Source organism: Dromiciops gliroides, chromosome 6 (assembly GCF_019393635.1).
Source record: "Dromiciops gliroides isolate mDroGli1 chromosome 6, mDroGli1.pri, whole genome shotgun sequence".
NCBI classification, from domain to species: domain Eukaryota; kingdom Metazoa; phylum Chordata; class Mammalia; order Microbiotheria; family Microbiotheriidae; genus Dromiciops; species Dromiciops gliroides.
In genome coordinates this window covers 49,986,980-50,011,526 of record NC_057866.1, presented here as the reverse complement: position 1 = coordinate 50,011,526, position 24,547 = coordinate 49,986,980, and the positions used below count along the sequence as shown (strand labels likewise).

General features: G+C 40.3%; 1 protein-coding gene across 7 annotated transcripts in view; it reads left to right on the top strand.

Moving 5' to 3' along the window:
- The window catches only part of NAV2 (neuron navigator 2), a 452,110-nt gene that overhangs the window by 172,095 nt on the left and 255,468 nt on the right, over window positions 1-24,547 (top strand). For 4 of the 7 annotated variants that reach the window (XM_043970120.1, XM_043970116.1, XM_043970114.1 and 1 more), the window contains exons 5-7: window positions 825-1,095; window positions 4,483-4,551; window positions 15,135-15,289. In XM_043970120.1, the coding sequence (XP_043826055.1) occupies window positions 825-1,095; window positions 4,483-4,551; window positions 15,135-15,289 (495 nt within the window). The remainder of the gene's footprint in view (window positions 1-824; window positions 1,096-4,482; window positions 4,552-15,134; window positions 15,290-24,547) is intronic. The other 3 variants (XM_043970118.1, XM_043970119.1, XM_043970117.1) reach the window with 1 other exon arrangement.

The window sequence follows — 24,547 nt, the reverse complement described above, 5'->3', positions numbered from 1 at the left end:
CACTGAGAAGTTAAGTGAATTATCTAGGGTCACACAGCACTAGGGAATCAGAGGCTGGACTCGAACCCAGGCCTTCCTGCCTCAGAAGCCTACTGTCAATCCAGTGATACTATGTTGCCTCTCTTCATGGCATTTTCCTTTGTCTGTATATTTCTTAGGCCTAGAGAGTAGACCTGTGATTTCATTGGTCTTGAGGATGCCCTATGAGGAAGCTCCCCTTACCAATGGAGGCTGGTACCTTCCCTGTAACTTATGGTCTTGCCTAGGGTATTGAGAAGTCTAGGCTCATATAACAGGTATATGTCCGAGGTGGCATTGAAACCTGCTCTCTATCCACCATCCCAGGGCTGCTTCTTGGGGAGGAGTGTATGTGGAAAGGAGGGGAAACAATAACACCTCCCAAAAAAAACCCAAAACCATGGAGACCCACATGAGAACAAGTGAGTTGACTCAGTGGCTGCAGACTTTGCTCCCATTGGGTCGGTCACCTTACTTCTCTCACAAGCATGATCTTGCTCTTTGATGCCTGAATTTCCCTTGTCCTATTATGGGCAACTGTCTGGTAAGAGTCTGCCAACCCCAGGTCACAACTTGCCTTTCATCTCTAATGTATCCGCTACAGAGGAGAACGAAAATCATTTCTTTGTGGTTAAAGCTCAGTTTTAAGCAACTGTGATACCAATTAAGTTTTCAGGAAGTCCGCCTTATCCTTGAGGAATTCAATCCCAAGGGCAGGCTGAGAGGGACCGTTGCTGGGTTAGGGGAGAGGAAGGGGGCCAAGGGAAAGATGCCCTTCTGACAAGCTGTTTTTGATTATCTTTCAGAAATCCGGAATGGAAACCTGAAGGCCATTCTAGGTCTTTTTTTCAGCCTGTCCAGATACAAGCAGCAGCAGCAGCAGCCCCAGAAACAACATCACTCATCTCAGCCAGCCCCTGCCGCAGTGGTGTCACAGCTGGCCACGCCTCCCTACCAGTGTCAGGTCGGGGGGCCGCAGCCTCAGCAACAGGTGCCGGCCACCCCCCAAAGCCAGTGCCCGCCGCACCCGCCAGCTTCCCATCAGCAAGCAAAAGTACAGCCAGAAATGCAATCCAGGTGGGGCTTTGTTTTTGTAAAGCACAGTTCTCTTCATTTCTGAGCATCTGTCTGGTCAGGGAATGTGTTCTTCCTCTAAGGATCTTTGGTGATAGCGACTCTTCCCAGTCCATGAGAGATCGCCACGGCACAGAAGTAGATAGAACGGTCCAGTCTTCTGTGACTTCGAGGGATTGCTCATTTTTATAGGTCAGGGTGCCGGTAGCCAGAATTCATTAGCTGGTTCAGCTATAATTTTGGGCCCATCAAATTCATACTAGCTTGTAATAAAATGGCCTGTATAACAGATTTCAGAGACCTCTTACAGTTTTCTTTTACATGTATAGGGGTATCACAATGGTAAGTGGTAAGTGAAAACAAAAACCTTCCTTTTGGAAGGCAGCTTGGGTAAAGTTCTAGATTTCCAAATCTTCTCTCTGCCATTTACCAGCTATATGGCCATGGTCAACAATGTTATCTTCTTTTATCCTCAGTTTGCTCATTTGTGAAATGGGAATAATAATGCTGGTACCTTCTGTCTTCAGGGGCATTGAGATTTAGAGCTAATCCCATTCCTTCATTTAACAGAGGAGGAACTAGAAGCTCAGGGAGGTGAAGTTACTTACCTGAAGTCACATGGGTAGTAAGTGGCAGAGTCAGAATTTTAACCCAGATCTCTCTGAGGCCAAATCCAGTGATCTTTCCTAAACCACATGGCCACATGACTGTCTTTGTGACTTGTACCTTATGTCTGTTTGTGAGGATCAAATACAGCACTGTGTGCAAAGCATTTTATAACATTCTATTGTTATCCTTACTAGTTTTTACCTCTGCCTTGATTTTATATATACATACATATAAATATATATGTTCTTATTTTTATCTTTAAATATACTTTTATCTGTATAGAAATATATAAATTAATATATAATATATTATAATTACAATTAATTCCTTACAGCATCTAGGTGATACAGTAGTGCACTGGGCCTTGAATCAGAAAGACTCATCTTCCTAGTTCAAATCTGGCCTCAGACACTTACTACTTATATGACCCTGAGCAAGTCACTTAACCCTTTTTGCCTCAGTTTCCTCATCCGTACAATGAGCTGGAGAAGGAAATGGCAAACCACCCCAGTATCTTTGCCAAGAAAACCCCAAATGGGGTCACAAAGATTTGGACATGCTGAAACAACCAAACAATAATATGATATAATAATATATAATAGATATACATAAAAATATATAGGTACATAAATATATAACTATATGTAACCTACATATTTAACTATATTTAATTATTTATAATTTTATAATAAATATTTGTATATTTAACTAACTATACATAAATAGCACATTTAAATATATTTCTGCATTCAAATATATGCATGCGTGTATATATGACACGTAAATAGCACACATATATATGTCATATCTTAGAAGGGCCACAGGTAATATGGTGCTCATGTGCCTAGAAAGGGAAAGATTCCTTATTGCTTAGTCAGAATCTAAAACAAATTATATAGCAATTAAGGTTAGAGTTGCCATATTGAATAAGAGCAATGCTTTCTCCATCTCATATTATCTCTGAAGATGGGGCTACCAAAAGACTATTAATATGACTTGTTTCTCTATCATCCAAAAGTAGGGTCCATGTCCTCAAATATCCTAGCTTTCCTAACTTTCTTCACAAGCCCGTGGTGAAGGATATGTCATAAATGAGATTATTTGAACCTTGCTTTGAAGTTATTTCTATTCTCATTCTCAGACACCCCTTGGAGGGTGACACGTTATATAAGTTTCCAGCTTTTCCTATGCATTCTTCAAAGAGAGAGAAAGAATGGGGACCTTTTATGAAAAACCACAGGAATAACACAACTGGGTCCTCATGACATCAGTGGGCTATTTCACACTTAAGCATTCTAAATGAGATGTCATATTCCAGCTCCTCTCATGACCCATGCACCAGACATGTGTGCTTTTGTAGTGGTTTCCTCATTTTGTTTTCTTTTTAAAGCCATATGCCATTTCATAAATTAGATTATGACATCATGAGGTGTTTGTTGTTGTTGTTTTTTTGGTAGGGTCCATAACATAAGGACAAGTGCCAAGGGCTTATTCCCTTGGCTATATCTACATACAACCAGATATTCAGATTTAGAAATATTCAGTTTCTCAAGTTGTTTTTTCTCCTAGTTGTTTGATATCCTTAGATACCCTTTACATCTGGGAAAGGCTAAAAGTATCATTATAGATTATTTTAAAACCAGCAAAGTTAAATTCAAATTATTTTAAATTGACCTTTTTAATTAAGCTAAGGTAATATTCATCACAGAGAAGCAAATACTTTTCACTATTTCTTGATCACCAAGTCTTATGGACAATAATTTCAACTGTTGAACAAGTTTGGTAGACAACAAATTTCCATTTAGAAGCACCAAGGAGTACTAAAATTAGCTTCAGCCTTGGAGTCAAGAACACCTGGGTTCCAGTCCCATTTCTGATTCATGCTGACTGTCTGACCCCAGGCATGTCTCAGGTGCTTCTCCAAAATTATAAGTTGCAGAGAAGGTACCAGCCTGCATTGCTTGAGGGAGTTTCCTTGCCAGGAGTTCCTTGTGCTAATGCAATAGTAGATGCAATCCAAAAACACAAACTAAAAAGCTCTCCATTTAAATGACTTTCCACACCCCATAGAGCAAAAATGAAGAACAATTATGTGAGCTTATGATGTTAGACTTGATTGGTAGAAAAATCCCTACCCATTGATTTGAAATACTCTATGGAAGCCCTGAAAGAGACTTCTAAATATCTGTTTTATTGGTATTATAGCCTGACAGTTGTATTTGTCTTCACGATCCTCCTAGAAATGATGGCCAATAACACAAATACTTATAATATACCTATATATGTACATACACATTCAGGTAAGGAAAAATAAGGTAGGCAAAGAAATTGCAACCAAAGCAAGAATGACAATCTGTCTTATCACTTGCAATATCTTGGATAATTTTATATCAATTCAATAGAAATTGATCAGCTAGTGATGTCAGAGCCCAGTGATCTGGTTGGTAATAGAGAAGCACAGTGGAGAAAGCAATACATTTGGAAGTGGAGGGCCTGGGTTTGAATCTTGTCTCTCATCTATTACCTGTTTGAACCTGAGCAAGATATTTTACTTTTTTGGATCTCTGCTTTATCATCTGTAAGAAGAGAAGAGTGGACCCCATGACAAATGTGGTCCCTTTTACCTTTAAATCTATGAGTCACTGAGATAAAAAGGGGAAACTAGAAATGGGACATTTCCATCCATCACTGGTGTCCTTTAAGTTGTGACTTATTTGGGTAACATATCTTCTTTCTGCTCATTTATCTCTTCTCCTTTTTTTCTCTTTCCCTGTTGTGCAGTGCATCATCCAGGGACCCATCTCAAAGCAAACTCATCCGGTTCACTCTGGGTCAGAAAAAAATCTCTAGGTTAGAGTTTCTTCCTCTTCTGCAAAGCATGGTTTAACCCATTCGCCTTTTACCCTCTGCTTTTGCCCAGTTTCCTTTTGGATTTTCCCCCCATTTGCATGTTTGGAATTCAGGTTAACAAAAAAGATGGTGATCCTGATTACCCAGGATCAGGGATCTGCTAAAACTTACACAGTAGGCATAGGAGATATTGAAAAGTACTTCTGTGTGTCTCTATGTGTGTGTTGCTTTGGCTATGTTTACTTTAATTTGGCTTCTAATTTTGTGAGTTTTTTCCCTTCCTTACTCTGCTTCTATCTTGCTCAACTCTGGTATCTTTGACACTTTTCTTTTCTATGGTTGAAATGCTTAACAAGTGGTTGGCATTTTCTCTGAGGCAATAAAGACCTGAAACGTGGATCTAGTAGGTAAGATGAGATAAAACCTCAGTGCAGATACATGTCTTCTGTTTGCACCCTGATGTACCAGAGCCAAGAATATCTAATCTCCCTGAAGATCAGTAATAGGCACAACTGCCTACTTTTGCCTGCATTTTTAGTTTGACTTGCACACTATGTCCTGGAAGGGCTTCCCCACAGTACTGGGGAATGACATTCAAATCATTATTAATTCTTTGTTTGAGTTATTCTTCTGCTATTTTTATGATTACTTCTTGTACTTTGCCCTCCAATTGATGAATTTTTACTACAAATGTCCCATGAGACATTCTAATGGATGAATTTTTCTTTGTTATCATTTGAATTTATCTTCTTTTGAAATTCCCATTATAGCCTGGAGTGCCCCAAGGGTTTAGGGTGGTGTTGTTTTTTTCTTAATAGGCATAAAACCAACTCAGAATTGCTCAGGTTTATTTTTGGTACTAGTGGGAGACTTCTTTAACCAGAATCAACTGCTTTAAAGGGCCTAATGCCAGCCAAGTAAACAACTTTGATTCTGGGTCTTCCAGAGGTAGAGGAGATGCTCACACATTGACTAGTCGGGAAATATGGATGAATCATCAATGTCCTCCTGAGAATGGATCAGAGCATTCCTCTGCAATGGTGCCCAGCAAAGACTCATACAAACTAGGATTCTGAATGTAGCCTTCCTGGGCATGACAATGCCAGAGATACTTGCTGCTCTCCTTGACAATGACTATGTAAACCAAAGCAAAGACAGAAAGAATACATGTTTCCCTGGAATGTCAGTATGTTCCCAGATATAATAGCATTCCAAGTGTCTTGAATGTATCCTCTGTGCACCCCACTCTTTTTCTTGAGCTGAGCTGTTATAACAGGCCTTTCAGGTTCAAAACTTCCCATGAGTATCTTAAGGAAAGAAATTGGTAGGGAAAGCAATATAATCCCACATACAAAAAAGGGAACAAGGTGGTAACATGGAATTTTAAATGGAATGATGTTTGAAGAAAGAACTTCTTTGCTGGACCTCCTGCAAGTTTCCAAGCATATGTGTACAAGCTGTTGCCCTTCCTATGCTGGGTTCTCCCCACCCTTAACCTTTGAAGTGGTAGTGGGAGAAAAAACTCTCTCTTCTTAGAAGCATGTTGGGCAAGGAAGAAATCAGTAGCGCCTTCAAGTTGCATGCAATGAGTAACAGTTTTATAGTCTTTTCTCCATTCTGTGCAGATTGAAAAAATCACTTGCAAATTTTAACAGATGATCTTTCTTTCCTCTTCTGTTAAGTCACTTCCCTTACATTTAACTAAAAAAGCAACAGGTGGGCTTTAAAATGCCCATATACATTCCTAATCATTACATAAGTCTCTGCTTGGTAATGCAGGCAGATCTTTGCAAGTCAGGTTTCTTTTAAGAATGAGCTATCCAGACATGACTCCTACTATGAGCAACATCTAATTCATTTATTTTCCTCCAACTTGTTTCCCTTTTTCAGCAAAAGGGGAAATGCTTGTAGCAGCTACTGCTTTGGTGGTACCTGTTCTGATGATGAGGCAATCAATCACATGAGGACAGAGCAGAAAGAGATGCTCTGGCATGGGCAGCAATTGTTTTCAGTCAAGGGGGTTGGCAGAAATGTCCCTCATGCACTAAAAAGATGATAATATCTTTTTTTTGGAAATGAGGTAACAGTGCTTGGAGTTTCTATAGCAAGTGACTTGTTTCTGGCACCAAATTAAAAATCATAGCTGACAACCTGAACTATTACAACCCAGGTATTAGACTGGTAGAAAACACCCCCTGCACTTGGTGAAAACTGTGCCTACCATGAAATAAAATCAGTAGAGCTGGCAGTTAACCATTCTGGAACCAAGAAAATGCAAGTGGGGAAAGCACATGTTAGAATAACAATCTAACAGCAGGGGTATGATCTCATAATTTGAGACCTACCCTCAGGTTGAAAGTTGTTAGCATAGATTATAAGAACCAGCACCAGGGACGTCCCCAGTGATGGTGATCTGATTCTGGCCACTTTTTTCAACTTTTTCTGAGATGTTCTTTCATCAAAAACACTGTGTACTTTTATGGTAGTGAAACGTGAACCTGACTGTGTGATTCAAGGAGTTCCTCACCTGCATGTTTTTAAGGTCTTACCCCTATCACAGCTTCCGAATGTGGTTGTTGTGGGATTGCCTCAGGAAGGAAACAAGTTCTGTTCTAAATCCTGAAATCAGAGGCCCTACTCCTGTGTCTATATGGATATCTACAAGGAAATGGGAAACTGCCTGAACAGGCTATGAGGATTTGTAGTGGATGAGAACTCACCCCAGGCTTGATGAAGTAGGCTTTGTCTATGAGTGAGATACTAAGGCAGCAGCATATACCTGGAGATGAAGGTCGTATTCAGGGAGGAGCTGGATAGTCCCTTGCCTTTCCCCATCCTTAAGGTTAATGATTGCGTTTTTGTTTTTGTTTTTGTTTCTGTTTTCCAATCTTCATATAGTAGTAATAGCACTGGATAGATAACCTGGATTCAAACCCCAGCTCTGGCTTATGTGACCTTTGGTAAATGACGTAACCACGTTGGGCTTTAATTCTCATTTCCAAAACAAGGGGATTGAGCTAAATGGTCTCTGGGATTTCTTCCAGTTTTAGATTCCATGTATTCCTACATATCTTAGTATTCAACCAAGCAATCGATCAATATTTATTAAGAACCTACTACTGCCACAAAAAAGGCCAAAGGCAGTCTCTGCCCTCAAGGAGCTTACAATCTAATGGGGGAAGGGCAGCTGGGTGGCACAGTGAATAAAGCGCCAGCCCTGGATTCAGGAGGACCTGAGTTCAAATCTGACCTCAGACACGTGACACTTACTAGCTGTGTGACCCTGGGCAAGTCACTTAACCCTCATTGGCCCACAAAAAAACCAAAGCAAAACAAAACAATCTAATGGGGGAGACAACATGCAAACAGATATATACAAAGCAAGCTATATACAGAATAAACCGGAAGTAAATAACAGAAGGGAAGGTAATAGAATCTAGAGGGGTTGGGGAAAGCTTCCTTTAGAAGGTGGGATTTTAGTTGTGTCTTAAAGGAATCCAGGGAAGTCATGGGATGGAGCAGACGAAGGAGAGCATTCCAGGTATGGGGACGGCCAAAGAAAATGAACAGAGCTGAGAGACGGAGTATCTTATTGGTGGAACAGCCAGAAAGCTGATGTCATTAGATTGGAAAGTATGTGTCAGCAAATGAGGTGTAAGAAGACTGGCAAGGGGGCAGCTAGGTGGCGCAGTTGATAGAGCACTGGCCCTGGATTCAGGAGGACCTGAGTTCAAATCCAACCTCAGACACTTAACACTTACTAGCTGTGTGACCCTGGGCAAGTCACTTAACCCCAATTGCCTCACTAAAAAAAAAAAAATAAAAAAAAAAAGAAGACTGGCAAGGAGGGCACTGGGTTATGAAAGGCTTTGAATTTCAGAGGATTTTTTAAAGTTATCCTAGAGGCAATAGGGAGCCACTAGAGTTTATTGAGTAGGAGACAGTGACATGATTGGACCTGTTCTTTAGGAAAATCACTTTAATGTCTGAACTAAATTCACTAAAGTGATTGAAGAGGAAGAGACTTGAGAGAGGCTGACTGACCAGTAGCTACTGCAATAGTCCAGCTATGTGGTGATGAGGACCTGCACTAGGGTGGAGGTAGTATCAGAGGAAAGAATGGGGTATGTATGACAGATGTGGCCTTGGCAAGAGCTTGGATATGGCGGGTGAGAAATAGGATATCCAGAATGGCTCCTAGGTTGCAAGCCTAAAGGACTGGGAGGATCATATTGCCCATCACAGTAATAGGGAAGATAGGAGAGGAAAAGGATTTAGGGGGAAAGATAATGAGTTTAGTTTTGGACATATGGAGTTTAAGATGTCTATTGGAGAGCAGCTAGGTGACGCAGTGGATAAAGCACCAGTCCTGGATTCAGGAGGACCTGAGTTCAAATCTGACCTCAGACACTTGACACTTACCAGCTGTGTGACCCTGGGCAAGTCACTTAAGCCCAATTGCCTGGCAAATAAAATAAAATTAAAACCACAAAAATTTAAAAAGAGGATAAAGACATCTATTAGACATCCAGTTTGAGATGTATAGAAGGCAATTGGAGATGTGAGATTGGAAATCAGCAGAGAGTTTGGAGGAAGATAAATAAATTTAAGAATTATCAGCCTCAAGATGGTAATTAGCTGTGGGAGCTGACAAGATCACCAAGTGAAGTAGTACAGAGGGAGAAGAGAAGAGGGGCTGGGGCAGAACCCCAAGAGACACCTGTGGTTAGAGGGTGTGAGCTAGAGGAGGGGCCAGCAAAGGAGACTGAGAAGGAGTACACCAATAGGTAGGAGAAAGCCATGTATCAAGGACAAGAGACCGACTGACAGTGTCAAAGGCTTCAGAAAGGAAAAGGAAAATGAGAATTGAGAAAAAGCCATTGGATGTTCTATTAAGAGATCATTAGGGGGGCAGCTAGGTGGCGCAGTGGATAGAGCACCGGCCCTGGAGTCAGGAGTACCTGAGTTCAAATCCGGCCTCAGACACTTAACACTTACTAGCTGTGTGACCCTGGGCAAGTCACTTAACCCCAATTGCCTCACTAAAAAAAAAAAAAGAGAGATCATTAGTAACTTTGGAGAGAGCAATTTCAGTGGAATGATAAGCTTGGAAGCTGGATTGTAAGGAGTTCAGAAGAGAGTGAGAGGAGAGAAAGTGGAGGCATCTATCACAGATGGCCTTTTCTAGGAGTTTAGCCACAAAGGGAAGAAGAGATATAAGACAATATGTAGCGAAGATGGAAGGTCACTTGAACTGAGCCTTTAAGGAAGCTAGGGAAACCAAAAGGAAGAGGTGAAGATGGAGTATATTCTAATCATGGGCAATAGTTTGTTCAAAAGCATAGAGATGGTAAATGGAATGTTGCATTTGGGATTCAGCAAGTAGGCTCGTGAGATGATGGGAATCCCTCAAGACTTGCTTTAATCAATCTACAAGCATTCCTTTAGAGGCTGTTTTGGTCAAGTCTTTCTGAAATTAGAGATAAAGAGTCAAAAATCTGTCTCTTGCCCTCAAGAAGCTTACGTTTTGTCAGGGAAAACAACATTTGCACGTATAAGTAAATACAATCTATATACAAACTAAATGCTAGCCTATGCTCCTGCAGAAGACTCCACCATCTGTGGGTGGCCACCTGGGCTCTTCTCAGCTGCTCAGGTAGGATACAACACCCCACTCAAGAAGAGAATCTCTGTCTAAAGTAGCTTCTCTTGTAGACTGATTCCTGATGCTATCTCTGGCTTTGCTGAAGCTCATCATCTGCCTGTGATATCACTAATCTTAGACTCCTTGACCTTGATCTTCCCTAACCCTCCATGATCCAGAGGCTGACCTGGTTATGGCTCATGGCAATCCTTGCTTGTCATTTCCACCATCTCATGCTTCATCCTGCCTGTTGTCACCTGAACCAATCTTGGCCAGCTATGACAATGTTAGGGTGGATGGTGACAAAAATACCCCACTTTAAGATTTGTAAAGCATTTTATATGCTACCTTACCTCATCTCGTCCTCACCAGAACTCTGTCATGTAAGTGATGGAACCATGGTTATCCCCATTTTACAAAAGAGGAAACTGAGACTGAGAGTGGTCCAGTGGATTGACCAGGATCATATAGCTAGAAAGAGTCTGAGTGGGGATTTGGACTTGGGTCTTCTGAACTCCAAGCTCAGTATATAGTTGGTCCAGGCTCCTATCAAGCCCATGACATGCAGATAGATGGTTTTCTATCACTACCAATGCCTGCACCCCACATCACAGTCCTACCTGAGGTTTGCTACTTGCTCAAGATAGTAAGTAATGCATCTGCACAAGTCTGGAATGAGAAACCTCCTTTCCTCCTTTTTCTCCCTTTGGACTCTGAGGTCCTTCCCTCTGATAGGTACATTTGGAAAGGTGTGGACATAAACCTCTCCACTATGTGTCCTTCCAGGGATAACATTCCGGGGTAAGCCTATGAGCCACTTGATTGGGTATAAGGGCCCACCACACAAATTACCAAAGAGGTTAAACGAGTCTAGCCCCCACATTTCATGAATTTTCACCAGTGTGTATGCACCTATGTCTGGAATCTTACCTTGACACTTCCCCTCAAATTGAAGACATTCGGCATAGCTTACCAGAACCAGCACCAGGGATGCTCCAATGAGAATGATCTTATTTGGTTAGATGGTACAAGTGGGTAGAGTGCTGGGTCGGGAATCAAGAAGACCTGAGTTCAAATCTGACCTCAGACACTTATTACCTGTATGACCTTTGGCAAACCAATTAAACATCTGTCTGCCTCAGTTTTCTCATCTGTAAAATGGGGATATTAATAGCACTTACCTCCCAGGGTTGTTGTGAGGATCAAATTGAGGTAATAATTATAAAATAGTTAACACAGTGGCTGGCACATAGTAGGCATTTTATAAATGTTAGTTATTATCATTATTATTAACACTAATTATGGATTTTCTGAGTCAAGCGTTTATACCACCCTGCAACAGAAGGTAGCAGGATTCTGAGATTAAGTTCCTCAATTGGGAGAGGCCTACAGCAGACCTTTGCCAATTAGACTATTGCCTCCTCCAGTTGCATCCCTGAAAATCTCCCCATTTGCCTTGACCACCTTGTATCATCCTTGGAATTGGCCTTTAAGGCAGCAATTGACTTCCCTAAAAGGGACAAAAGAAACAAACCCCTAATTGAGGCAAGCATTCAAAGTTGTGTGGGAAGAGACATTCTTAAGGCTTTGTTACCATTTTTTAGAACAGAGCTGTTCCCTCCTTCCCTCATCCTGGGCTCCTCATCATAGAACTGCCTAAGAGTCTTAGCAGTATAAATTTTACAGCCCTTCACAGGAGCTCATGTTCTCTCTGTTCTCTACAACCATCTTTCTTGCTCCGCCAACAAGGAGATGTTTAAAGAGGGTGCCTGCACATGTATATGTATACACATAATGCTTTCCGACTATGGTCATCATTGCCTGGTGCTCAACAATTTACATAGAAAGAGATTGTTACATGCTTTGAAAGTTGAGCATTCAGCATTATCACTTGATCTAATGAAAGGCGGCTGGGATGTCTGCAGCATATAAACTCGACTCTTCAGCTCTCTAATTATTGGAAACAACCAGCCGTTAAACTCCCAGACCAAAATGTTGGCATAGATGGGCTGTGTACTGCAGGGGAAAGAGGTCTGGACTTAAACTTAGCATTGCCTGGCTTTAAATCTTGCCTCTGACACTTGCTGGGAGATCAAGAATATGTCATTTAATTTCTCAGAACCTTAGTTTTCTCTCTTTTTTCTTTCTTTCTTTCTTTCTTTCTTTCTTTCTTTCTTTCTTTCTTTCTTTCTTTCTTTCTTTCTTTCTTTCTTTCTTTCTTTCTTTCTTTCTTCCTTCCTTCCTTCCTTCCTTCCTTCCTTCCTTCCTTCCTTCCTTCCTTTCTTCCTTTCTTTCTTTCTTTCTTTCTTTCTTTCTTTCTTTCTTTCTTTCTTTCTTTCTTTCTTTCTTTCTTTCTTTCTTTCTTTCTTTCTTTCTTTCTTTCTTTCTTTCTTTCTTTCTTTCTTTCTTTTCCTTTTTTTTTTGTGGGGCAGTGAGGGTTAAGTGACTTGCCCAGGGTCACATAGCTAGTAAGTGTCAAGTGTCTGAGGCTAGATTTGAACTTGGGTCCTCCTGAATCCAGGGCCAGTCCTCTATCCAAAAACATTTATTGTGTGCTTACTATGTGCCAGATACTTTTCTAAGTGCTTTGAATACAAATAAAGCCAAAAACACTCCATGTCTTCAAGAGGTTTATAGTGTAATGGAAGTATAAATGGGTTGTAAATAGGAATATATATATATGTGTATATATATAGATAGATAGATAGATAGATAGATAGATAGATAGATAGATAGATAGATAGTCCTATGTGTACACACACACACAAGACCTGTACAAAGCCAGTGGGAGTTCGTCTCAGGGGGGAAGACACTAACATCTTGGGGGAATGGTAAAAGGCCTCTTGTAGAAGGGAAAATTTGAACAGAGACCTGAATTTAGGAAACCAAGTAATAAGACAGAGCATTCCAGGCATGGGGGTACTAAGTATAAAGGCATGGAAATGGGATGTGTTGAGGCCTGTGTGAAAGGCCATTGGAGCCGAATTACAGAGTGGGTGGAGGGCAGTGAAGAATAAGAGGGGGTAGCTAGGTAGTGCAATGGTTAGAGCACTACTCCTGGAGTCAGAAAGGCCTGTGTTCAAATCCTGTCTCGTATACTTACTAGTGACTCTGGGCAAGTCACTTAACCCTGATTGCCTTAAAAAACAACAAGAAGGAGACTCAAAAGAAAAGAACCAGGTTACGAAAACTTTGAATGCCAAACTGAACATTTTCTATTTGATCCTGCAAATAATAGCTCACCACTGGGTTTTATCGAAAAGGGTAGTGACGTGCTCAGACATACCTCCTAAGAAAATGACTTTGGTAGCTGAGTGGAGAATGGTTTGAAGAGGAGAGAAACTTGAGGCAGGGGAGACTAAATAGAGGGTTCTTGCAATTGTTGAGGTGATGAAGGGATGAACTAACATAGTGATTATCTAAGTGGAGGGAAAGGGACTTACATGTGAGGTATTGTGAAGGTAGACATGACAAGATTTGGCTAGGCTTTTGGTATGTGGAGTGATGGTGCTGAAATTGTAAGCCTGGGTTATTGCAAGGGTTATATAAATGTCACTCGTTTTCAACCTTATTAGCAAAAAGACTTGAATATCCTCAAAAAAGGAGTTCCACTGATTAGATTTCCAAAGTCAACCAACTCAACAGTGTCCTTCCTAAAACCAAGAATTGAGGTATATATTGAAAAGAAAAGCGAATGATTGTATTTAAGCCAATAGTTAGTATTCTTGGAAGAGTTATACATATTTAGCCATTCATGATCTGAGAAGACTGACTTCAGTGTAAAATCTCTAAGGAAGCTATTGATTAGATATCAAAAGTAGTTAGTTATTTGTTCTCATGATTGCAAAGTAACCCACCCGTTTTCATTTCAGGTGTCTGAGTTTCTGTGGTTGGGAATTCTGTCTCTGTTGAATATATAATATAATGCTTTCTCAATTTCTGCATTGCCATATAAATTAAGCACCTCCTTAATAACTGAGGCAAGAGCTTGACACCCACATCCTTTTTATCATTCCATATTTCTTAATGTATCCACCTAGGTGTGATGAGAAACTGGTTGACAATGAAAGAATATATACAATCAAGACAAAAAGCCAAAGGAATTTCAAGAAGGATGTTGATAAACTAGAGGGTTTCCAAAGACAGGCAATCATAATGGTGCAGGGACTGGAGAGAAAACCATGTAAAGATCAGTTGAAAGAACTAGGAGTTGTTACCATAGAGAAGAGAAGGGTTGGGGGTCCCTGATACCAGTCTTTAAGAATCTGAAGACCTGTCACATGACTGGAGGGATTAGATTTGTTCTGCTTGGAGTCAGGACAAAGCTAAGATTGAGGGTGATAGTTGCAGAGAAGGAAATTTAGACTTCAGGGTGGGAAACACTTCCTAACAACTACATTTATCCCAGTATAGCCTGGGATGCCTTGGAAGGTAGTGAAGTCCCTTCTCACTGGTGCTTTCTGACCATGATAATGATGTAAAGGGATACTTGCTAGAGTATAGGTTGGGGACATCCCTTCCAATCAACTTTGATTCTGAGGTTCTTTGAACTTTATATTTTTAAGCACTGCTTTTTTTCAGAGAAAACACTCTGAAATGTTTTTCTTTAAAAAAAAATAAAACTACTCAAAAGTTTATGTTTGAGCATTGAATCATTCATTCAACAAGCATTTAGGACATTCTGGTCACTGTCCTACGTACTAGAGATACTAAGACATTCTCTGCCCTCAAGGAGCCTCATATCAATTGTGTTTGTTCTTATCCCCTAAATATTTGCTGTGGTTTGTGTGGACAACTTGAACCTTCTTGAGACCCGGTTAGCCTGGATGCTCTTTTGTTCTTACCTCCTGCATGGTTGCAGCCCTCTCTCCTAAGCTACCTTTCTCTTCCCCTTCCTTTACCAGCCCAAATCAGTCACCTGTCAATTTTTCCATTTCAGACTCCCAGGTCCTACCGCGAGGGTATCAGCTGCAGGCAGCGAAGCCAAAACTCGTGGGTCTGTTAGTGCCAACAACCGGCGCAGCCAGAGCTTTAACAACTATGACAAATCCAAGCCTGTTAACTCCCCACCCCTCCCGCCAAACAATGAGCAAGGTAAGTCACCTTCTTGGGAGTATTTTTAGCTGTTTCCCTTTGCTCTAAATCTATGGGAGAAAGGGTTTAAAAGCCGGGTGAAAACTTTAAGAAGAATAAACTCAAGGGGGAAAAAACCCTAAGACACCAAATTGCCTGAAATGTTATTCCCCAAAGTAAAAATTATGTCAGAGGTTTGAAGTTGTATTCCAGGCTTCTGATTCTCTCAGTAGGTCACTGTCTCCTTTGCTTCCCTTGTGGGAAGGTAGACAGCCCACCCAATTCAACTCTTTTAAGATGCTGTCCTTCTTAGTCATGTGGGAGCTCTATGCACCCAAGGTCCATGTGGTGCCTTTCCCAGTGAGACCTATAAACTGGGTCTGAACCCAGCTGGCTTCAGGAGGTCTCCATGTCTAAGAAAATTCTCCTGCTTTAGCCTCACCTTTGCCACCACTGGCCTAGCCCCGGGGAGACCATCATTCTTCCAGCTCTCTGTGGACTTCCGTCAACTTTGACTAACAGGCACTCATTCTCAGGAAAGTTGTTAATCCAGGCACCACTGTATTCCCAGGATGCAAGGAAAAGAAGAGGTGTGAGGTGTGAATAGTATCTGTGTATATATGGGTATGTGTGTATGTGTATTGAAATCAGGTACTTATTTGTTGTAGTGTTTCCAAAGTATCCCATATGTTTTCATTTAAAGTGTTTGGATTTCTGTGTTTGATGGTAATTTTGTCTCAAATATAAATGATGATGATTTCTTGATTTCACATTGCCATATGAATTAAGTACTTTCTTTAAGAACTGAGGCAAGAGTTTGACACGTCCTTCTATGGTTCAATAGTTTTAATGTATATACGTACATATATGTATACATACATATCTACACATATGTATATACACAGGTGAAGAGTGAGAGAGAGCACAAGGAAATTTGAAAGACCCATTTAGTACATCCCAGCAAGCCTATAAATCCTTATGATTTCTCTCAGGTCCAAGACCCCTTCATTGTATAATGGTTATTGGGCACCTCCCTCTCTCCCTTTTGGGGCTTTCTTTTTTTTTCTTTTGAGTTAAATAAGCATTGATTTAGGGGCACCTAGGTGGTGCAATAGATAAAGTACCAGCCCTGGATTCAGGAGGACCTGAGTTCAAATTCTGCCTCAGACATTTAACACTTACTAGCTGTGTGACCCTGGGCAAGTCACTTAACCCCAGTTGACTCACCAAAAAAAGGCATTTATTTAGCTCCTACTATATGCAGAGAATATTGTGCTAGGTGCTAGGGAAATACAAAGATGAAATACAACTAGGTCTCTGCCTTCATCTTTTTGTTTGTTTGTTTTTGTGGGGCAATGAGGGTTAAGTGATTTGCCCAGGATCACACAGCTAGTAAGTCTGAGGTCAGATTTGAACTCGGGTCCTCCTGAATCTAGGGCCAGTGCTTTATCCACTGTGCCACCTAGCTGCCCCACTCTGTCTTCATCTTAATTCAAATAACTATTGCAAGTAAGTGTGCATGAGAGTTCTAAGCTAAGTTGTCTGAGAATCAAGAGGAGAAGCATTATTGCTTCAGGAATGGAGGTGAGGTGAGCAGCAGAGAGGGGAGGGATATCAGGTAAGGCTTTTAACTTGGACCTTAAAGAAATCGAGCAGATTTCTGTATGGGGAGAGGAGGAAATCACATTTTAGAAGATTTTCCAAACATCCACTGATGGAGTGAGCAAAGGCAGAGGTAAGATGGAGGCTGGACCACTTTAGGTAGAACATAGTGCCAGTGGAGGGGAGGATTATGAGATAAATCTAGAAAATCTGGGTGGGACCAGATTGTTAAGGACCTTGAGTATCAGGTTGCTAAGTGTTCATTTCAATAACAAAGTATGATCTTTTAGCAAGCTTACCCCACCCTCCCTACTGTCCATCTGTAGTTAGGAAAACCGCCCTCTCCTTTAGAAGTGTCAAGATTGGCTACTAGCATATTAGGAGATTTAAAAGATCACAAAGTCCCATCATCTGGAGTCTGACTAGGTGTGGGAATTATGCCTGTGGCAGGATTCTATACACACAAGGGGTCACAGGCAGCAGGTCAGCTACTCCTTGAAAGTGTGCACAATGCAAATGCAAAATCAAAGTTGAAAGACCTATACAAGCTACAGTCAGAAGAGACTGAAGTAGCTCCTATTGAGCAAGACCAAATTTCCATGCCCAGGAATTCTCCATAAACAGGAGGGAATAAGTAGCAACTAGTGGGTTCTACATCCGTGGGCTGGATGGAAATAGTATCTTGGGGTCCAATGTGGTGGTATCTGTTCCATACTTTGGTTAGTGTGGGTGGAAAACAGCTGGTAGGTAAATGTTGGCAGATGTTGAGGCAGGGCTACCTAGGTGCCAATAGCAGTGGATTGTGGCACAACAGTGAAGGGCTAGATCTAAGCACTTTAGGTACAAGGCAGCCATTGACACCACATGACTAAGGCTAGGAATGCAGCAATGGAGAATCAGCTAAAGCTATCAGTCAGAGCCTTCTACTAACAGAGCTCCTTTGTCAAATGCTTTTTGCTTAGAATTAAAAAAAATGAGCATTTCAAGAACCCCATTTACATTGTGCTTCTATCTCTGGCAAATTAAGGATGTTGTTGATTCACAATTGGGGGTGGGGACAGCTAGGTGGTGCAGTAGATAAAGTACATCCAAGAGGACCTGAGTTCAAATCTAACCTCAGACACTTGACACTTACTAGCTGTTTGACCCTAGGCAAGTCACTTAACCCTCATTGCCCCAGAAAAAAAAAAAGGGAAAAAAAGATATGCAATTGGGATTTTAGAAGCAGAAGGGTTACTGTATCTTTTCAAGTATTTTTTTCATTATTATATTACCTAATATACATCTTAACCCAATATTGAATACTGTTAATTATAAATTTTGTAGGTAGCACCTCTTTTTCAAAAAAAATTTCCATAAATTAACCTATTTATTGTTGAATTATGGGCTATAATATTTGATTTGGATTTGATAAGAAGTTTTTACTGGCCTTTCAATTCCTTCCATGTTCTGATGGCAGCTATGACTGTAAGTGCAGGGATGGTATAATATAGGTCCATGTACCACCAACTACTCTTTTCCTACAGGATGCACAATGCCAGATATGCCCACCTCATCTCTTCATTTTGATCTTGTCAGAGAGGGAGAAGGTGTACTTAGCATGCTGGCTAATTTCAGTTTTCTTCACCATTTTTCTCAGGGATGCACCACAACATGCTCCATATTTACCAACAATTCTGACCTTCTCGGTACTTTTAGCCATGCTGGTGGCCGCAGGACCCAAGTTTGGAGAATGATAATACCTCCTTGATAAGGGTTTCATTTCCTTTTGTAGCAAATGTTATCCACATAGGTTGAAAATGATTTGTGATAAAAGAAGCACATTCTACAAAACTTAAATCTGGTCTGCTTTTATATTTACCAACTACTCTTGAGCCACATAATTGTGTTTTTATTTTTTGAAATGTATCTGATCTTGTTCTCCCAGAAAAAAAAGAAGATTGCAGATATGAATTAGAACTCAAGAGATGTCTGTTCAGAGTTTATGATGTGCAAAGTACTTGTTAAACCAGAGGAAAAATGCAAAGATAGATAAGACACAGGCCCTATTTTAATGGAGTATTATAATCAAGTTGGAGGGGAGGGAATATGAGACATTCTAAAGTGCTATGGTAAGGACCAAAGGGGAAGAAAAAACTCAATCTGCATTGAAAGGCTCCAGAAAGGAAACATGATTTGAGTTCAGGCTTGATGGATGGGTGGGATTTCAACAGGTGGAAATATGGGAAGAGAAGGTGTGTTCTGAACACAAGGATGACACAAACAAAGGCATAGAAGGGAGTGTGGGCCACATATATTTAATGGGTATTGCTGAAGTGATTTGGACTGCTCTTGGCTTTCATCTCATTCCTATGATATGAATTAAGGACAGAACGTCAACCACATTGCGTGACTTGAAAACAAGGCCTGTTGAACATGTGTGTCGGAAGGTGGCTTTTGATGAACTGGTCAGGACAAAAGCTCTGAACTTAAAGATTCAGAACCAAAGTTGTCAGGGGTGGGGGAAATAACAGTCACTGAAGAACAGGGTGAACTTTTTTTTTAAATAGGGTTACTAGATGAATGGATGGGTCAAGGGAATGCTATAGACATGTTATACTTAGCTTTAAGTAATGCTTTGGATTAAGTTTCTCATGCCACCCTAGTGGGCAAGATGGAGAGATGTGTTGTCCATGGCAGTATAATTAGGTAGGTTCAGAACTGGTTGAACAGCCAGACCTTAAATTCTAAAGGACCAATGTCAAAATGGAGCGAAGTAACAAGCCAAGTGCTCCTGGGATCTATCTTTGGGCCTGTGCTATTGAACAAACCAGTTTTAATCAATGACTCAGCAATCACAAACCTGAGAAGGCTAGTCAGTATCAAAAAAGACCTTGACAGGATAGTCCATGAGATGATAATCAAGCATTTATTAAGCACATACTGAGTGTCTAAACACTGGTGATAGAAATACAACCAAGAGAAACTAAAAGAAAGACAGTACCTGCCTTTATGAAGCAGTGAGGTGGTACAGTAGATAAAGTGCTGGGGGAAGACCAGAGTTCAAATCTGGCCTAGCTATGTGACCATAGGTAAGTCACCTTACCAGTACCTCAGTTTCCTCAACTGTAAAATGGGGCTAATAATAGCACTTACCCCCCAGCCAGGGTGGTTGTGAGGATCAAATGAGATATTTGTAAAGCACTTAGCACAGTGTCTAACACTTAGCACAGTGCCATAGTAGGTGCCTAAGAAATGCTTGTTTCCTCCCTTCTGTCAAGGAGCTTACATTCTAATGGGGGAAGAAAACACAAAAGAGGGCTGTGTAGGGGGTTATCAGAGACATAGGTGGAATATAATAAAATTGAAATTGTAGGGATAAAAATAAAATAGAATACTTGAGTTAAGAATAAGTCAGCTTTGGGTGCAGCTAGGTGGCGCAGTGGATAAAGCACCAACCCTCGATTCAGGAGGACCTGAGTTCAAATGTGACCTCAGACACTTGACGCTTACTAGCTGTGTGACCCTGGGCAAGTCACTTAACCCTATTGCCTAGAAAAAAAAGTCAGCTTCATAAATACAAAATGGGGGAAAGGTGGATAGACAAAAATTCCTATGAAAAAGATCTGTGAATTTTCACGGATTGTTGTAGTGTGATGTGGCCTGACATGGAAGCCACAAAAGTTTATGTCAGCTTAGGCTACATTAAGAGCTTTAATGTACTGAAGAAAGGAAGTGATAACCCTACTATGCTCTTCCCTGGTCAGAACACATTGGGAATGATGCACCATCTTCTGGGTGCCACCTTCAGGAAGGACTTAAACAACCTTGAAAATGTCCAACAAAGGGTAATTGGGATGATGGTAAAGGCCTAGTGACCACATCATAGGAAGATTGATTGAAAAAACTGTAGATGTGTAGCCTGAGGGGAAAAAAAGATTTGTGGACACATGATCCCTACCTCTAAGTACTGTCATACAGAAGAAAGGTTCAACTTAACCCCAGAGGACATAACTAGTGGCCGTGATGGAAAGTTACAAAGGCAGGAAGAGTAGGTTATGTGTAAAGAAAATCTTCCTGATCTCAGGGCTGTCCTAAAGGAAATAGGCAGCCCCAGGAGATAATGGGCTTCCTCTCACTGGAAGTCTTTTAGTAGAAGCTAGATTTGAGCACTTGTTCAGAATTTTGTCAAGGGGAATCCCAGTGTATGTATAGTTGAGACTAGATGACCCCTGAGGTCCCTCCACAGTTTTGTGATGCTTGGTGAGTATCTGGAGCGTTTTCTATTTTTCTTACATCCCCATACTTACATTTTCAGGGGGTGTGCACATTAACAGTGACTATCCACTAGAAACTAAATAACTGAGTCTGTTATCCCCAAACATTTGCAGCTTCTCTTCCGGGCTCCATCATTTCTCTTGAATAATGTGATCTTTCCATTCTTTTATCTAAATTAGGTAGGTATTTTAAGAAGCTGAAATGAGAACATAATCACCTGATCAAAATGAACTCATTTTTTCTCATTTTCATATTTACTATGAAACATGACAAATGGAACTCTTCTTTTCCATTGAATAGACAGTTTCCATCTATCTGGATTGAAACTTCTCTCTGACACCAGTCGTCTTTCCATATGTCACTTTGATCATTTCTTTGATCGCTGCTGCCTTTTATGGAAGGGAGAAGAGAGACAGACATTGCTGGAGACAGAGTTTTATAGCCTTCAACACTGTCATATCTGGAATATCACACGGTCTGCAGAATAAGCTGAGCCATTGATTTAGTATCTCTATAAACTTGTCACTTTGTGGTTCAAGAAGCAAGTTCCTTATCCCAGTTAGTGATTGGAAGATATAACCGTAAAAGCTTTGTTCATATCATGCCTTCTTAACAGGGCTCTGAAGTAAAAGTCAACAGTTTGGTCAGAAAGTATGCTTCAGCATTGCTGGCTTTGTTGAGCAGAATATGGTTAGCATAACCCGTTTGTGGATTCCTAAAGGGTATGGGAACTAGAACTATCATTTAAGTAGCACAGAGACTCCCAGATGAGGAAACTTCCTTCACCAATGCAGATCAGCACTTTCCCGGCAGTTTGTAATCTTTTAGGAGTTGCCTAGAGCCCTGAGAAGCTCAAGAACTTACTCTAGGTCACAGTCAGTAGGTGTCAAAGGTGGCACTTAAACGCAATTCCTCTTGACTTCAAGGCTGCCTTCTCTCCAGCACACCAAGCTGCCTCTCTGAAACTCATACTTGGAGAAAGAAAATAAGCAAAGGTGGGCTACATGTTGGTGATGTTGCAACTAATACCCATGATTTTTTTTCACTTAGTTATTTTGTTGCTTCAGTTTTTCAAAATTATTTCCCCCATTTGGAGATCTTTCTTAATACAAGAAGGCTTTTACAAAATACTTTCCAGAGTCTTTAAAAATAAAGAACATTTTAGGATTCCTGCTCCTGAGAACTAGATGGAAACGTATGTTGCAGTTATGGCCAGAAATAGTTAGCTGGACATGGAATTTGTTAATTTACTTGACCCAAAGAGGAGTAGTTAATGGGATCAATATCTACTTAGAGAGGGGTCCATAATGGAGGGAGTGATTTGTGATTGGCCTGGAAATTTTAAACATTTTCATCAATGACCTGGTACAAGTCCTGAATTGCACACTTATTAAATTTATAGATGACACAAAGCTAGGAAGAGTACCTAACATGTTGGATATCAAGATCCCAAAAGATCATAATAGAATAACACATTGGGCAATATACAAGATGAAATTTAACAGAGATCAATGTAAAGTATTCCTCTCGAATTAAAAAGTACACATCGGGGTAGCTAGGTGGCACAGTGGATAGAGCACCAGCCCTGGACTCAGGAGTACCTGAGTTCAAATCCGGCCTCAGACACTTAACACTTACTAGCTGTGTGACCCTGGGCAAGTCACTTAACCCCAATTGCCTCACTAAAAAAAAAAAAAAGTACACATCACAAGTACAAGATGGGTGAGAAATTAGTCAAAAGAAATTCATCTTTAAAATGCTTGGAGGTCTTTAGTGGATTTAAAGCTTAATCAGTGCAATTTGGTATCACTAAAGCTAGTATTTTAGACTATGTTAAAAGAGAAATAGAAAAAACCAAAAAGTTAAAAATAAATTAAAAAAAATAAGAGAGAGAGAGAGAGAATGAGATTATTCTGAAAAGGGAGGTAATATTCCCACTGTACTCTACCTTCATCAGACCACATTTGGAGTATTGGACTATGTTTGGCATATGTTGTATTCCCTTCATTAGAATATAAATGCTTTGAGGTAAAGGACTGTTTCGTTTCCATTTTTGTATCTTCAGTGCTTTGCACCTAGTAGGTACAAGAATCATGGAAAGAAGGTGCCCTTTGGTCATCATTTCCTTTTTCATTTCACTAAGAAAGAGTCTTCAATTGAGAAGGCACATCACTCTCCTTTAATAGTCAAAGCCAACTACCTTTAACATTGAAATCATTGATTGTAGGTTTAAAAAAAGAATGTATAATTTTGTTTTTAACAAAAAGCAGTTGTGTTTTGAAGCTCATGTTGGAGATTGAGATTCTAATACATACTGGTGTCTGGCTTTTAGTGCCTGAGAGGAAGATCAGAGGCCTCAAAATCCAAAATGAGCCATTAATTAGATGAAATATGTAATTTAAATTTAATGTCAAGGGATATTTAGCTGAGGCTTGGGGGGGAAATGCTTTAGTTTTCCCCTCCCCCTGCCTGGTTCATTTTGTCCATATGTCAGCTACAATCTAGTTGTTTTTTTTTTTTTAAAAAAAACAGATATTCAATGTAGTGGCATTTATTTAATCTTCTTAAGAAGTTTTATTGACAAAGTTTTTGTTTGTATATGATATATTATAAATTGTATCTCTCTGACACTTTCCCTATAAAAGATAGAAGCATGACAAATGGTGATTAATTATCTCACAGTTCTGATGACCATCAAATGGTCATTTTCTATTCCTGTCATTGGATAGTCAGTGTGTACCACAAAGTACATGAGTGAGTGTAAATGACTCATGCCCTTCTTGTGATTGGCAGGCTCTCTGTCCTCATGAGTATCTTAACAAATGATAAGGCCTGTGTGGCTATGTTTCTGTGACCATGTTTCCCTCACAAAAGAAAAAAATAAAATGAGAATTCCTTACCCTTTGCCTTGTTTAACAGCTGGGTTCACTGCATTTCTCTGAAATGTCAAATGGGGTTTAAAAAAAATCAATGATCTGTAATAATTCACAAATAACTAGAAAAATAAAATGAAAATATTTGATAGGAGAAAGCTAGTCTCTGCTGCCCTCTGATGGCCGCGTTTTGAATAACTTCTAATCTCCCATCTTTCACTAGCCTCTTTTCCCCTCCCCTCCTTTTCAAGATTTGTGCACTGGTATATGTGTGTGTGCATGCACACATTGGACAAAATAATGACTTGATCGCTTTTTTTAAGATTGTCCTCTGACATATACTTTCTGTATGACCTTTGTTAAGTCATTTTTTTAACTTCTCAGTACCCTAGGCATTTATTCCAAACTATTAAGTTACATAGAAGGTGCTGACCTTTCACTGGTACTGGGTGCTTCCTTACCTATTGTATGGTGCTCAAAATGGATAATGTTCCAGTTCCAGTCCCTAGTCCTCAAGACTGGAATATTTTGGTATTTATTTTCTGGA